Genomic DNA, 14,643 nt, shown 5'->3' on the forward strand with positions numbered 1-14,643 from the left:
AAACTGAGTTAAAATGTATTTGGCTAAGGTGTATGTAAACTTCTGACTTCAACTGTACATATCTATCTCAATGCCCTTGTACCCCTGCACATCGACTGGGTACTGTTACCCCGTGTATATATTTCTCTTTACTCATGGTGTATTTATTTATTAATTCATAGTTTTTTTACTTTTCTATTATTTCTCTATTTTCTTTCTCTCTGCATTGTTGGTAGGGGCCTGTAAGTAAACATTTCACTGTTAGTCTATACTTGCTGTTTCTCTCTGCATTGTTGGGAAGGGCCTGTAAGTAAGCATTTCACTGTTAGTCTACACCTGTTGTTTCTCTCTGCATTGTTGGGAAGGGCCTGTAAGTAAACATTTCACTGTTAGTCTATACCTGTTGTTTCTCTCTGCATTGTTGGGAAGGGCCTGTAAGTAAGCATTTCACTGTTAGTCTACACCTGTTGTTTCTCTCTGCATTGTTGGGAAGGGCCTGTAAGTAAACATTTCACTGTTAGTCTATACTTGCTGTTTCTCTCTGCATTAATGGGAAGGGCCTGTAAGTAAGCATTTCACTGTTAGTCTACACCTGTTGTTTCTCTCTGCATTGTTGGGAAGGGCCTGTAAGTAAGCATTTCACTGTTAGTCTATACCTGTTGTTTCTCTCTGCATTGTTGGGAAGGGCCTGTAAGTAAGCATTTCACTGTTAGTCTATACCTGTTGTTTCTCTCTGCATTGTTGGGAAGGGCCTGTAAGTCAACATTTCACTGTTGTTTCTCTCTGCATTGTTGGGAAGGGCCTGTAAGCATTTCACGGTTGTTTCTCTCTGCATTGTTGGGAAGTGCAACGATGTGTGCTGAGAGTCAGGAAGTAAGTTCAGGGGGTGAAGTGAAAGAAACATGAACAACTCACAGACAGGAAACAGAAACTGCAACAATGACGCCTGGGGAAGGAACCAAAGGGAGTGACATTTATAAGGCAGGTAATCAAGGAGGTGATGGAGCCCAGGTGAGTGTCATAATGAGCTGATGCGTGTAACAATGGTGACAGGTGTGCGCCATAGAAAGCAGACTGATGACCTAGTGGCTTGAGAGGGAGCAGACGTGACAGGAAGGGCCCGTAAGTCAGCATTTCACTGTTAGTCTACACCTGTTGTTTACGAAACGTGTGACCATTTTATTTCGTTGTCAACCCGAACATGGGAACATTGCCTTTAAAAGGATTGAATAGAATCCCGGCCTAAGATGATGTTCAAATTCCTGATTATTGTTTGCTAGTCTTTTTCCCCACCATAGCATATAAACTCTCAGGCATGGAGGTCATGGGGGCCATGGTAGTCATGGGGAGGTCTACAGGTAGGGGCTGGTGGTTCACAGGCTGGGGTTGGGGATGTCCCACCATACTGTAGATGGTGGGTGATGTTGGGTCTGGACCTGGAGACATCTGCTGTTCACCACCTACCTGACTGTTATCTGGAGTCTGGAGAATAAAATTTGCTTAATTAAATATTTCTTAGTAGCTGTTCAATGCTCTACATATACGCACAAAATTAAGATGAGTTTGTTGTTAATTTGGAATTTATATGTTTTCCACTGACAACATTTTCAAAAAATGTCATCGACAGTATCAGTAAATATCTTACCACAACTGCAGCATAATCTGCGTTTATAATATCCTCTTTGCAACCTATAAATCAACCACATAAACATTTAAAAGTTAGATCTTCAGAGTTGCTACGAGTATGTCTAAATAATGTGAAATCATTACAGCCTGTTATCAACAGTATTCACAATAGTTTACGTAATATAATGAAGTGACTGTACCAAGAACAAAAATCCAAAACACATTTAAAACTAAGATCTTCAGAGTTGTACAGAATGTACAGTTTATAAATAATGTGAAATCGTCACAGTTTTCACAATAGTTTAATTAATATAATGAATTGACTGTAATGTGATGCAGCAGGAGCAGTGAGCTTACATTTGTTTTGCTTTTGACAAACAAAACCAATCAGGGCCATGAATCCAACTACGGAGACAGGTGCTCCGACTGCGAGAGCATAGTTGTAGTTCGCCTTCTCCCCTTGTTCTGGAAATACAGCGACATCAAAATCACTACACCCTGTGTGTGTGTGTGTGGGTGTTGTTTGGTGTGAGTGTGGGAGAGCGAGAGAGAGAGAGAATTTGTTAGCATGTCTTACCAGATTTCAATGAACAGAGTTCGACTATCTTCTTGGTGTTGTTGGCCCAGCTGACTTGGTTGCTGTGGTTACAGATGATGGAACCCCCTGCCACATAGACAGAGAGCAGGGGAACAGTGGAGGTCTCAGCCCCTCTACTCCCTCCTCCCACTTGAGAACAGGTGCTGCTGTTACAGCTGGAGGTGACAGAGGTGTTCTGACCTCTGCAGGTCACAGTCACGTTACAGTTGCCATTGATGGTGGAGTTAGAGTCCAATGTCAGGACTGGAGGCTCAACTCTCTCTGAAAACAAATAGAAACCCTTTATTGTTAATATATTAACCTGAGTACAGGAGCTAGAGTACTAATGAATATGCATTTAACCTGTACACCATGTTTAGCTTGTTTAATTGATACTGTAACTGTGTCACTTTAAAATAAATTAGAAAAACTAGTCAAACATACCTTGGAGAACTAACTGGTGTACAATAATAGTCTTTTCTTTGTCACCACTCACTACTGCAGTATACGGTCCACTGTCTCCTTCCTGTATGTTCTTCAGTACCAGAGAGAAGTTTCCCTTATAAAACTCAACCCTGTTTTTGTACTCAGGAGACACTTTCACTGACAATGTGTCAGTGCATCTTACAATATTAGCTGATCCGAAGCTCCACTTGAAAACCTCTAACTCTTTCAGTTGAACATTTTCCTGGACATCCAGACGAACATCCTGTCCCTTCAGCACAAACACAGAGCTGAAATCTGTGAAATAAACACACAGAAAATAAAGACTTAATGTGAAAAAGATTAAGCAATATGACAAATAGAGCAGTAGAAAATATTAATTTCCTTATACACCGTAATTGCAAGATGGTTTAAAAATGAGCCTATAGCAATATCTGCTGTCTTTACCATAAGTGATAAAGAAGTATCTTTACAATAAAGAACAAGGATACCATACACACAATTTCAACTATTCAGTTTCATAAACCATTCCGTTTATGAAAAATGTTATAAAACTTGATGTATAACTCGATGAAGTTTAACCTCATCTAACCTAATCTGCATAAAGATATATACACAAGATGAGCAAAAAAGACTGTACATAACAAATAATACAAATACTGAGCTCAGCTTTATATTATTTATAGTAATGCAACTGCTCAGAGAAAGAGATTTTTGAAACATAGGGGTATTAACATAGGGGTATTAATTATTGGCAACCCTGTTTTCAATAATCCAGCACCCTCCTCTTGCGAGGATAACGACACTGAGCCTTTTTCTAAATGTTTTATGAGAAGAACACTTTGGGAGTGATCTTACACAGTCCTTACAGATCCTTGATATCCTTTGTCTGCACTTATGGACTGCCATCTTCAATTCAAACCACAGGTTTTCAATGAGGTTCAAGTCCGGAGATAGAGATGGCCATTGTAAAATGTAGATTTTGTGGTCAGTTAACCATTTCTTTGTGGATTTTGATTAGTGCTTGGGAAGATCGACTCCTGGCAGAGTCAATCAAGTTTTTGTCTAAGATATCTTGGTACTTGGTAAAGTTCATGATGCAGTTGCCCTTAAAGGGAGGCTGAACTTCCTGATTTAGCCTCGGTTTCTATTCTCCTCATTAGGAAATGCGACTGAGAATGAGATTTTGGTTTTGGAGGAACACTGTGATGTGGACATCTCTTGAGTGTGTGTTCGAACGTGGAAAGTTGTCACGCCCTGGTCTTAGTATTTTGTGTTTTCTTTATTAATTTGGTCAGGCCAGGGTGTGACATGGGTTTTGTATGTGGTGTGTTTTGTCTTGGGGTTTTTTCGTACGTATTGGGATTGTGGCTTAGTGGGGTTTTCTAGGTAAGTCTATGGCTGTCTGGAGTGGTTCTCAATCAGAGGCAGGTGTTTATCGTTGTCTCTGATTGGAAACCATATTTAGGCAGCCATTTTCTTTGAGTGTTTTGTGGGTGATTGTTCCTGTCTCTGTGTTTGTTGTCACCAGATAGGCTGTATAGGTTTTCTCGTTACGTTTTTGTATTGATCGTTTTTTCTTCTTCATTAAACATGTATCTAAATGACCACGCCGCATTTTGGTCCGCCTCTCCTTCACCTAAAGAAAACCATAACAGAAGTGCTTGTACTTTCACTCTGCCAAAACAGCACACAGTTTCAGTCTATAAAATCTGTGATTCTTTTTCCAAATTATGTTTTATATTTTCCCAAATGTTGTTTTCTCAGTTCCATTTTCCCCGGTTTTAGATATTTCTTGACCTCTCAAAATTACAATTGTTCATAGAAAAACAATGAAATTGGATGTTTTGAGTCCATGTCAATTTTGTGTAATTTTGTGTAATTTCAATGTTTGCAAATAAGCTTTTGGTGAAAGTATTTCTGTCAACAAGAAGGTTATCACATTAACTGGCTACACCGGGAGTAATAGACAAATGCGTGCACCACATAGACGGACAGACGAGCAATATTGCTGGAAATTAATTGGCAGATATTGTGTTAGGTGTGGCTTTTTAAGGCAGTGGTGGCTAACCAGGGGTAGGGTAATATCAAAGTTGCGTTGATTAGATGGTAGCTGGGAGCCTGCAGTGTCTGAGATCTCAGTATGACAGTTTGCGGAGGAACAGGTGAAAATTGCATGTATACTGTTAAAAAGTTGGGGTTCAACAGGAGTTCTTCAAAGATCCTCAAAGCTTTGACCAATAAAACAATAAAACATTTAAAATTATACAATAATTTAGCTTTCATCTCGCTCTGTGCTTTCATAATTTTCAGTCAATTCTCAAGTGGCTGAATCTTATGGAGTGAGATACCTGCCAAAAGGTTGTTAGGATCATATTGTTAGGATCGTGAGAAACTTGAAACGTATTCATTAAATTAGATCTGTTAAAGACTATGAATAAACATTTACACATTACATTTTTACTTAACGTCTCCCTTCACTCGGTTACAGATGTTTTTTATACATTCAAACTTTTGTCAGTAATGTGGCATCTGCAAAGGACATGAACCGAACGTAGCTAGTCGAGGTTAGCTAGTCAATCAAGCAACTAGCCCAGACATTAGCTGCGTTTCAGCTGCCAGTTTCATTTCCAAAATAAAAGTCTGGAGTTTGTTTTTTGATCTGGATTCAATAGCAATGTTATACCAGTAGATGACGTGGTATAGGCTTTTGCCTTCAGCAATTTACTTGTGTGAAAATGATAAAGACATACAGTTGAAGTCGGAAGGTTAGAAGTTAACATACACTCAATTAGTATTTGGTAGCATTGCCTTTTAAACAGTTTAACTTGGATCAAACGTTTCGGGTAGCCTTCCACAAGCTTCCCATAATAAGTTGGGTGATTTTGGCCCATTCCTCCTGACAGAGCTGGTGTAACTGAATCAGGTTTGTAGGCCTCCTTGCTCGCACACACTTTTTCAGTTCTGTCCACAAATGTTCTATAGGATTGAGGTCAGGGCTTTGTGATGGCCACTCCAATACCTTGACTTTGTTGTCCTTAAGTAATTTTGCCACAACTTGGAAGTATGCTTGGGGTCATTGTCCATTTGGAAGATTAATTTGTGACCAAGCTTTAACTTCCTGACTGATGTCTTGAGATGTTGCTTCAATATATCCACATAATTATCCGTCCTCATGATGCCATCCATTTTGTGAAGTGCACCAGTCCATCCTGCAACAAAGCACCATCACAACATGATGCTGCCACCCCCGTGCTTCACGGATGGGATGGTGTTCTTCGGCTTGCAAGCCTCATCCTTTTTCCTCAAAAAAAAACAATGGTCATTATGGCCAAACCGTTCTATTCAGAACAGAGGACATTTCTCCATACAGTACGATCTTTGTCCCCATGTGCAGTCTGGCTTTTTTATGGTGGTTTTGGAGCAGTGGCTTCTTCCTTGCTGAGCGGCCTTTCAGGTTACGTCGAAAACGGACTCGTTTTACTGTGGATATAGATAGTTTTGTACCTGTCTCCTCCAGCATCTTCACAGGGTCCTTTGCTGTTGTTCTGGGATTGATTTGCACTTTTCGCACCAAAGTACGTTCATCTCTAGGAGACAGAACGCTTCTCCTTCCTGTGCGGGTATGATGGTTGCGTGGTCCCATGGTGTTTATACTTATGTACTATTGTTTGTACAGATGAATGTAGTACCTTCAGGGGTTTGGACATTTTTTATCGGATGAACCAAAATTGTGGAGGTCTACAATTATTTTCTGAGGTCTTGGCTGATTTCTTTTGATTTTCCCATGATGTCAAGCAAAGAGGCACTGAGTTTGAAGGTAGGCCTTGAAATACATCCACAGGTACACCTCAAATTGACTTAAATTATGTCAATTAGCCTATCAGAAGCTTCTAAAGCCATGACATCATTTTCTGGAGTTTTCCAAGCTGTTTAAAGGCACAGTCAACTTAGTGTATGTAAACTTCTGACCCACTGGAATTGTGATACACTGAATTATAAGTGAAATGATCTGTCTGTAAACAATTTTTGGAAAAATGACTTGTGTCATGCACAAAGTAGATGTCCTAACCGACTTTCCAAAACGTAGTATTTTAGTTTGTTAATAATACATTTGTGGAGTGGTTGAAAAAAAAGAGTTTTAATGACTCCAATTGATGACTCCAACCTAAGTGTATGTAAACTTTCGGCTTCAACTGTATATGGGGGAAAAGATCCCTCCCAATGTGTTCTTCAATCTCATGAAACATTTTAGAAAAATCCTCAGTATCGTTACCCTCACAAGGGGAGGGTGCTGGATTATTGAAAACAAGGGTGACAATAATTTTGATCCATATGTTTATTTTTTATTTTTTATTACTTGTTAAACAAAATCTCTTTCTCAATAATATACATTTCCCATTTTTTTTAGCATAGAATATAGCTGAGTATTTGTATTGTATATTTTTTACAGACTTTTTGGCTCATCTTTCTCAAAGATCCAATAATTCTGGACCCTGATATAGCTATAAATTGGGTGCTCAGAGAGTGGCCGTTGGTTAACTTTGACAGACATGTCTGTAAATGACTTGAGCTATGCATAGCAGTCTGTGCTGTGACTGTCTTTCTAGTTGAAGTTTCCATTCTTAAAATGACGTTTTGGTGCTGCTTCCTGTTGCTGACATTCCTGTAGCGTAACTAACTGACACATTTTTCTCAAAGTATAATAAAAAAAATGTATTACTCGTTTGTTTGTGTTATTATTTCAGTCTTTGTAAACAAACATGTTTAGCTTCATAATGTTAAAAATTAAAGTATCATCAAAAAAACTGTTGACCTAAAGTTAATGACATACTTTCAATTATAATGAAAGTCTTTATAAGTGACTTGAATGGTGTAAAATTCACAACATCACAACAGTGACTTAAACCTATTCATTAGATCATATGACTTCTTCCCTCTGTAATCCCTGGGTGCGTCCCAATAATCTCTCCTTCCTCCTGAAGTGTGCACTCCCTCACTATTCCCGATAAATGTAAAAAGGTGTTGGCATTGACTAAGTTGGGTTTTCACCAGTCATTTCCTATCAAATCCATGAAGGGAAGTGAACAAGTTCACACCTCTGGAGAAAGGATATATTATAAGGACAGAACCAACATTTTGCCCCTCCCCAAATGATACTCACTGTTACTTACTAACCTAGTAATCACATTTTAGGTACAAATGTCGAATGAATGTAATCAATATCACTATACAGATGTATTGAAAATATGTATTTACCTGCTTGATGGATAAAAGTCAGTAGAATGGAAATGGTGAAATGCAAATAGGTCCCCATACTTTGACAAGTGTCTGAGAAAAAGGAAATAATTGTCGCATTGAGCATTTGGGTTTTCCGTATTACGGGGCGTTCCAGAAATAGAGTGCTTTTTGTGTAGTGTAATTTTTTGGGGGAGGATTGTGTGGCTTTTGGGGGTAGAGGGGAGGGTAGTGCATTTTTTCCTCTTGTTTCCACTTGCTCTTCTGCTTGTATTTGTGGCTGTTATTAAGCTGCTTTAGCTACTGCAGGCCTATGATATGAAGGCAATGACTCTGACAGTTGAACTTGAGGCGAGGAAAAATGTTTCAGGCCTACCATAGTTACTCCTATAATCTAACAATATAATGCTTATACAAAACATTTGGATTGAAAATGAACCATCTACCCTCCTTCTGCATGTCTATATCTGTATAGCTGATGCAGTAGACATCTGACATAAAAAAAATGCATGTGTCATAGCACGCCAACGGCATATCTCTGGAATTATGCTTAAACTTCTCTTCGGCCTTTTAAGCCTAACTCCAGAGATATGCCGGTGGCATGCTACGGCACCGAAATGCATTTCATTATGTCAAATCAAATGTTATACAATTTGATTTGATTTAATAAAATTTGATTTGACATAAAGAAATGCATATCGGTGTCGTAGCATGCCACCGGCATATCTCTGGAGTTAGGCCTAAGCCATATATATATATTTATTTATCACTCCAGTGTTAATCTGCTAAATTGTAATTATTTGCCTACCTCCTCATGCCTTTGCACACAATGTATATAGACTCTTTTTTTTCTTTTTTCTACTGTGCTATTGACTTGTTAATTGTTTACTCCATGTGTAACTCTGTGTTGTCTGTTCACACTGCTATGCTTTATCTTGGCCAGGTCGCAGTTGAAAATGAGAAATTGTTCTCAACTAGCCTACCTGGTTAAATAAAGGTGAAATATATATATATATTTTTAAATAAAATAAATAAATATATAAAATCAAGCAATTCAAACTGTGCAACAAAACACCAAAATGTTTAATGACATTCAGAGATTGTCAAGTCAAGCCTTCTATACTGGGTTAGTCTACAAGGTATGGATCTATATTCTCTTTGTCCAGATTGACATAGTCTATTTATTGTGGTGTTGAAAATGCAAGCCATGATATTGAAGTCCCCAAAGTTAGTATGCTTTGTTTATTGATTGTTTGGTGCATTGGCACAGAAACCTGTTGTTGGAAAATTCCTTGCACATGGATATTTATGAATATGGCATCAAAATGCTGATAATCAGATTTCCCCCTAGCTAATCATTGTCTGCAGGCGGCTCTCATTGTAGTGTAGTGTAGCTCAACCCACTCTACAGACGTTTTGTATAAAAGACCCGGCTCCCGGGCCCTTTCGGGATCCACCCTTGTCTCACAAATACCACTCTAGCTCAGTAATCACACAGACTAATAGTTGGTATCTATGGATACGTGCCAGCGTTACAGTGGGACTCATTGGGTTAAACCTGAGAGACAAATGTAAACGAATCGCTCATCACATTAAATAAATAATCATCTTCAGAAATGACTTGATCAAAACAACAAAATAACTAGGGCTTTACCAATGATGGTGAAAACATGGGGTCATTTAATTTGCAATTAAGTGGGTTAAAATCGTTCTAGAATTTGGAAAAAAGGATGTGGGACAAACCAAAATGGTTGAGAAAACAACAAATTTATTTGAATAAAAAAACACTATTTGAATTTTTAACATGGTTTAGTTAAAGCAGGTCTATGTCATCCAACTCTTAAATTGAGAGTTATATCAAATGTACACATATAATGTCACTAGGACATAAAAGGCACTGTATTCGTGGAACAACCCTTCCACGTGGTCTATAGTGGCTTTTTTGCGGAAGTTATATGTACTTCCTCTAGTTCCTCTTTCTTAGACATATGTCAAAGTATGGGGACCCATTTCACCAATGGTATTCTATGTACAATGCACGTACTAATGCGCTACACATTACCATTCTGAAATGATTACACCTTTTGTCTACACTATTCTTTTACCATTTTTATTTCAGATTAGTTTACATCGTTAATCATTTGGAAGACAATGTTCAAGTTTTTTGTGTGAAAACCAAGCAGGGTTGGGCTCAATTCAGTTTGAGTGACAGGAAGAATAATTTAATTCAGTGCAATTCAAAGAACTTCCACTCAGACATAGAATCTGACAGGTCCCACTTTCAGATACCAAAGAACATCACTTTTCTCTGTAAAGAATGGTCATTTACTATTTTAACCTTAGTGCTTAGAATATCCAATTCCACAGAGTGTACAAAACATCAGGAACACCTTCTTAATATTGAGTTGTAACATCTTTTGCTGTCAGAACAGCCTGCAATCGCTGGAGCGTGGACTCTACAAGGTATCGAAAGCGTTCCACAGGGATGCTGGCCCATGTTGACTCTAATGCTTCCCACAGTTGGGTCAAGTTTGCTGGATGTCCTTTTGGTGGTGGAACATTCTTGATACACACAGGACACCGTGGAACGTGAAAAACCAAGGAGTGTTGCCATTCTTGACACAAGCAGGTGTGCCTGGCACCTACTACCATATCCCGTTCAAAGGCACTGAAATATTATTTATTGCCTGTATCCTCCCCTTGGGGTGGCAGGTAGCCTAGCGGTTAGAGTGTTGGACTTGTAACCGGAAGGTTGCAAGATTGAATCACCGAGCTGACAAGGTAAAAAAAAATTATATATATATAATAATAATCTGTCATTCTGCCACTGAACAAGGCCGTTAACCCACTGTTCCTAGGCTGTCATTGAAAATAAGAATTTGTTCTTAACTGACTTGCCTATGTAAATAAAAAATCTACACTGATTGAAGTGGACATCAATAAGGGATAACATCAATAAGGGATCATAGATTTCACCTGGATTCACCTGGTCAGTGTGTCATAGAAAGAGCAGGTGTATCTTACTGTGTTGAATAATGACATGTTATATGCAAAATATCTATATTTCTATAGACTACACATAAAAAAATAATATAATACATTTTAATTTCACTTAATTCAATTCTATTTCCTTTCTTTCAATTGCAAGTTGCTATTCTGTATCCTGTTTACTACTTCAATTAAAATTCAGGAAATGTATTGGAATTTATGAAGATTATTCAATTAATTTCTTAATTGAGCCCAACCCTGACAAAATATGTGGCCGACCGGCTCGATTAGGTCTTATGTATCAACACTTTATATGGCGTTTTTTTCACATTGGATAAAAGTAGAGACTCAGAACTAGAAAATGATACAGTGCATTCGGAAAGTATTCAGACCCCTTGACTTCTTCCACATTTTGTTACATTACAGCCTTATTCTAAAATGGATTAAATATTTTTCCCCCCATCAATCTACACACAACACCCCATAATGACGAACTAAAGACAAAGCAAAAACAGGTTTTTAGAAAATGTTTGCAAATGTATTAAAATTAAAAAACGGAAACATCCTATTTACAGAAGTATTCAGACCCTTTACTCAGTACTTTGTTGAAGCACCTTTGGCAGCAATTACAGCCTTGAGTCATCTTGGGTATGACACTACAAGCTTGGCACATCTGTATTTGGAGAGTTTCTCCCATTCTTCTCTGCAGATCCTCTCAAGCTCTGTCAGATTCGATGGGGAGCATCGCTGCACAGCTTTTTTCAGGTCTCTCCAGAGATGTTCGATCAGGTTCAAGTCCGGGCTCTGGTTGGGCAACTCAAGCACATTCAGAGACTTGTCCCGAAGCCACTCCTGTGTTGTCTTGGCTGTGTGCTTAGGGTCGTTGTCCTGTTGGAAGGTGAACCTTCTCCCCAGTCTGAGGTCCTCTGTTCAACTTTCCCTTGATCCTGACTAGTCTCTCAGTCCCTCCTGCTGAAAACATCCCCACAGCATGATGCTGCCACCCCATGCTTCACCGTAGGGATGGTGCCTCCAGACATGTCGCTTGGCATTCAGGCCAAAGAGTTCAATCTTGGTTTCATCTGACCAGAGAATCTTGTTTCTCATGGTCTGAGAATCTTTAGGTGCCTTTTGGCAAACTCCAAGCGGGCTGTCATGTGCCTTCTACTGAGGAGTGGCTTCCATCTGCCCACTCTACGATAAATGCGTGATTGGAGTGCTGCAGAGATGGTTGTCCTTCTGGAAGGTTCTCCCATTGCCACAGAGGAACTCTGGAGCTCTGTCAGCGTGACCATGGGGTTCTTGGCCACCTCCCTAATCAAGGCCCTTCTCCCCCGATTGCTCAGTTTGACTGGGTTTGTTTACATCCCCGGTAGTGAGAATTTCTCATTTGCCAAGATAATCTCATATGTGGGATCATCTGAGACCAGCCACCAGCTGATTAAACTGTTGGTTTGCAAAACCGAAGAATTTCTGCACAAACTCAGAAACCGTCTCAGGGAAGCTCATCTGCGTGCTTGTCGTCCTCAAGGCAGTTTGGCATCATAACCGACTTCCGTGTGCAAATGCTCTTCGATGGTCACTGGCATGCTGGATAAGTGTGCTCTTCACAGATGAATCCCAGTTTCAACTATACCGGGCAGAAGGCAGACAGCGTGTATTGCGTCATGTGGGCGAGCGGTTTGCTGAAGCCAACGTTGTGAACAGAGTGCCCCATGGTGGCGGTGGTATGGGCAGGCATAAGCTACGGACAACGAACACAATTGCATTTTATCGATGGCAATTTGAATGCACAGAGATACCGTGATGAGATCCTGTGCACTGGGGCCCTAGCATGATAATGCAGGGCCCCAGTGCACAGCACCATCTGTACATAATTCCTGGAAGCTGAAAACTTCCATGGCCTTAATATTCATTGAGCAAGTTTGGGATGCTCTGGATTACCATGTATGACAGGTGTGGTAGCAGAATCAGAATTCTTTAGGTAAAAATAAGATGTTTTATCAATGTTCATAAGTATGCTTATGTGGAAAAAGTTACTTGGGCCCAGAGAGGGGAGAGGTCAGGTTAGTCTTATCTGTGAATGTGTCTGTAAACTATTCCTAAACCATGTGAGGGGATGGTGTGATTAATGGGGAACCAGTTAGATGGCTCCACAATGTCTGTGTGCCAGTCACTCCTCTCCATAAGCTTGTCCAGGAGGGGTTGTAATTATTTATGGGAGTATCTAGAATTGACAATTGATATATGCCATTGGATGAGGTAATGTTTTGGTCCTAAGTGGTACCAAGAATGAGATAGTAATTTCGTCTAAGAGGGCAAACTGAACGATAATTTATAGCTAATGCTATAAATTATGGGATACTCTTTTCTCTGGTAAAGGGTTCTTTGTGTAATGCTCCTAAAATCTTTTATTCGTCATGTGAGTTTTGATGGGTGTGTCTTGGCTATAAATGATACTAAGGATTGTTTTGTAAGCACTCTGAGAGAATTCATTTATAGACACTGACTTGATCTGAGAGTCACGGGGCTATGGTGAAGCTCATATAATTAAAGATGGACTTTATGATAACTCTGACTTGTGTGTGGTTTGCTCTCTCATGATTTGGTAACACAGGACATTTCCACAACATTTTGGCGACGAGGACAGGGTGTGAATCTTCACTCGGTGACCGTTCCTGACGATCTAGGTAAATAAATCGTGCACAAAGGATCCCTCAAACTTGGGATCTTAGGGAAACCACACTTCGGGAACGAAGCAGATGGACCAACCTTTGATCTGAGAGGAAGCGAGCCGAGTGGATACCACATCTCGAACTGAGTTTTTTTTTTTTAAAAGAGGTGAGCACTTGAAGTCAATTTTTTTTAAATATGCCTCTGTTACGTATACTCTGAGTGTTAATTCCTTTCTAAGGAGGGCACCTTGGAGGTGTAAGCAGGGCCGAGTCAGAGGAGAGTAATCTGAGAGTTTGTGGACTCAAAGATACTCTGCCACTGTCCGGTTGCGAGTGACCAAGAGCTGTCCTGACACTGAATTGATCACAGTGGGGATTGGTGCGGTCTGTGTGGGTGAGGGGCCAAGTTGACTGTGTGTTCTGTGTGAAACATGGTACTTGGTGAAGCCCTATTGGAAGAAGGACCTCATTCTGTGTGTCTGTGTGATTGTCTAAGTGACCCTCAGAGGTGGTGAATTCCAATTATTTTAAATGTGCTAGCCAGGTATCCCCTGGGTTACTCTGTGTGAGTATTTTGTTATGGGATCACTAGGTAATATTTGTCGGAGCGTTCTGTGTGAGCGGGGTAGGTTGACTCTGTATGAGTAACCTTTCAAGTATGTTCTGATGTTCTATGTTAACGTCTGACCAGTTCTGTATGAACATCTGACCAATCCTGTGTGGGTGATCCTTAAAGTTCAAAGTGTGATTACCTAAGATTTTCTTAGGTATGGATTCTGTGAATATTTGAAATTATGATAAATTGTATGTGTGAATAATCAATTACTAGAGATTTGATAAAGTAATGCTGAGAATATAATTAGATACAATTTAAACCACCCATTCGTAGACGTACGTAGGTTTTGAGTTGGTATCTTTAATGGATAATTTGATAAAGAATAGGTGGGAAATTGGGAAATTGAGCGCTAGAAACTGATTCGAGTGTGTCCACTTTTGGTTATCTTACCCTAACGATGTAATTATAAAACGCATATTGATTATCTCCATCTGGGTACAACATTTGAAATAAAACTGCCCTTAAGGTCTGATAATGTTTTATTTTTTCTTCCCAGTATG

At 39.5% G+C, this 14,643-nt stretch overlaps 1 protein-coding gene across 1 annotated transcript; it reads right to left on the bottom strand.

Annotated features, from left to right (window-relative positions):
- Window positions 1–778: 778 nt before the first annotated feature.
- Window positions 779–8,027, bottom strand: LOC110530758 (natural killer cell receptor 2B4). The gene is made up of 6 exons (XM_036986497.1): window positions 7,886–8,027; window positions 2,627–2,923; window positions 2,183–2,464; window positions 1,963–2,070; window positions 1,625–1,668; window positions 779–1,461 (listed from the first exon to the last, which is right to left on the bottom strand). The coding sequence occupies exons 1-6, from the start codon at window positions 7,989–7,991 to the stop codon at window positions 1,246–1,248; spliced, it is 1,053 nt and encodes a 350-aa protein (XP_036842392.1). The 5' UTR covers window positions 7,992–8,027; the 3' UTR covers window positions 779–1,245.
- Window positions 8,028–14,643: the final 6,616 nt, after the last annotated feature.

The sequence above is a fragment of the Oncorhynchus mykiss genome, chromosome 8, assembly GCF_013265735.2.
Source record: "Oncorhynchus mykiss isolate Arlee chromosome 8, USDA_OmykA_1.1, whole genome shotgun sequence".
NCBI lineage: Eukaryota > Metazoa > Chordata > Actinopteri > Salmoniformes > Salmonidae > Oncorhynchus > Oncorhynchus mykiss.

What these genes read in the sequence shown, in the direction of transcription:
- LOC110530758 (XM_036986497.1), bottom strand. Translation starts at nt 7,991, where the DNA reads ATGCTCAATGCGACAATTATTTCCTTTTTCTCAGACACTTGTCAAAGT. An exon ending in GACTTTTATCCATCAAGCAG is followed by an intron (nt 2,924 to 7,885) that starts GTAAATACATAT and finishes TTTATTTCACAG; the next exon opens with ATTTCAGCTCTGTGTTTGTG. An exon ending in TTGTCAAAAGCAAAACAAAT is followed by an intron (nt 1,669 to 1,962) that starts GTAAGCTCACTG and finishes GTTGATTTATAG; the next exon opens with GTTGCAAAGAGGATATTATA.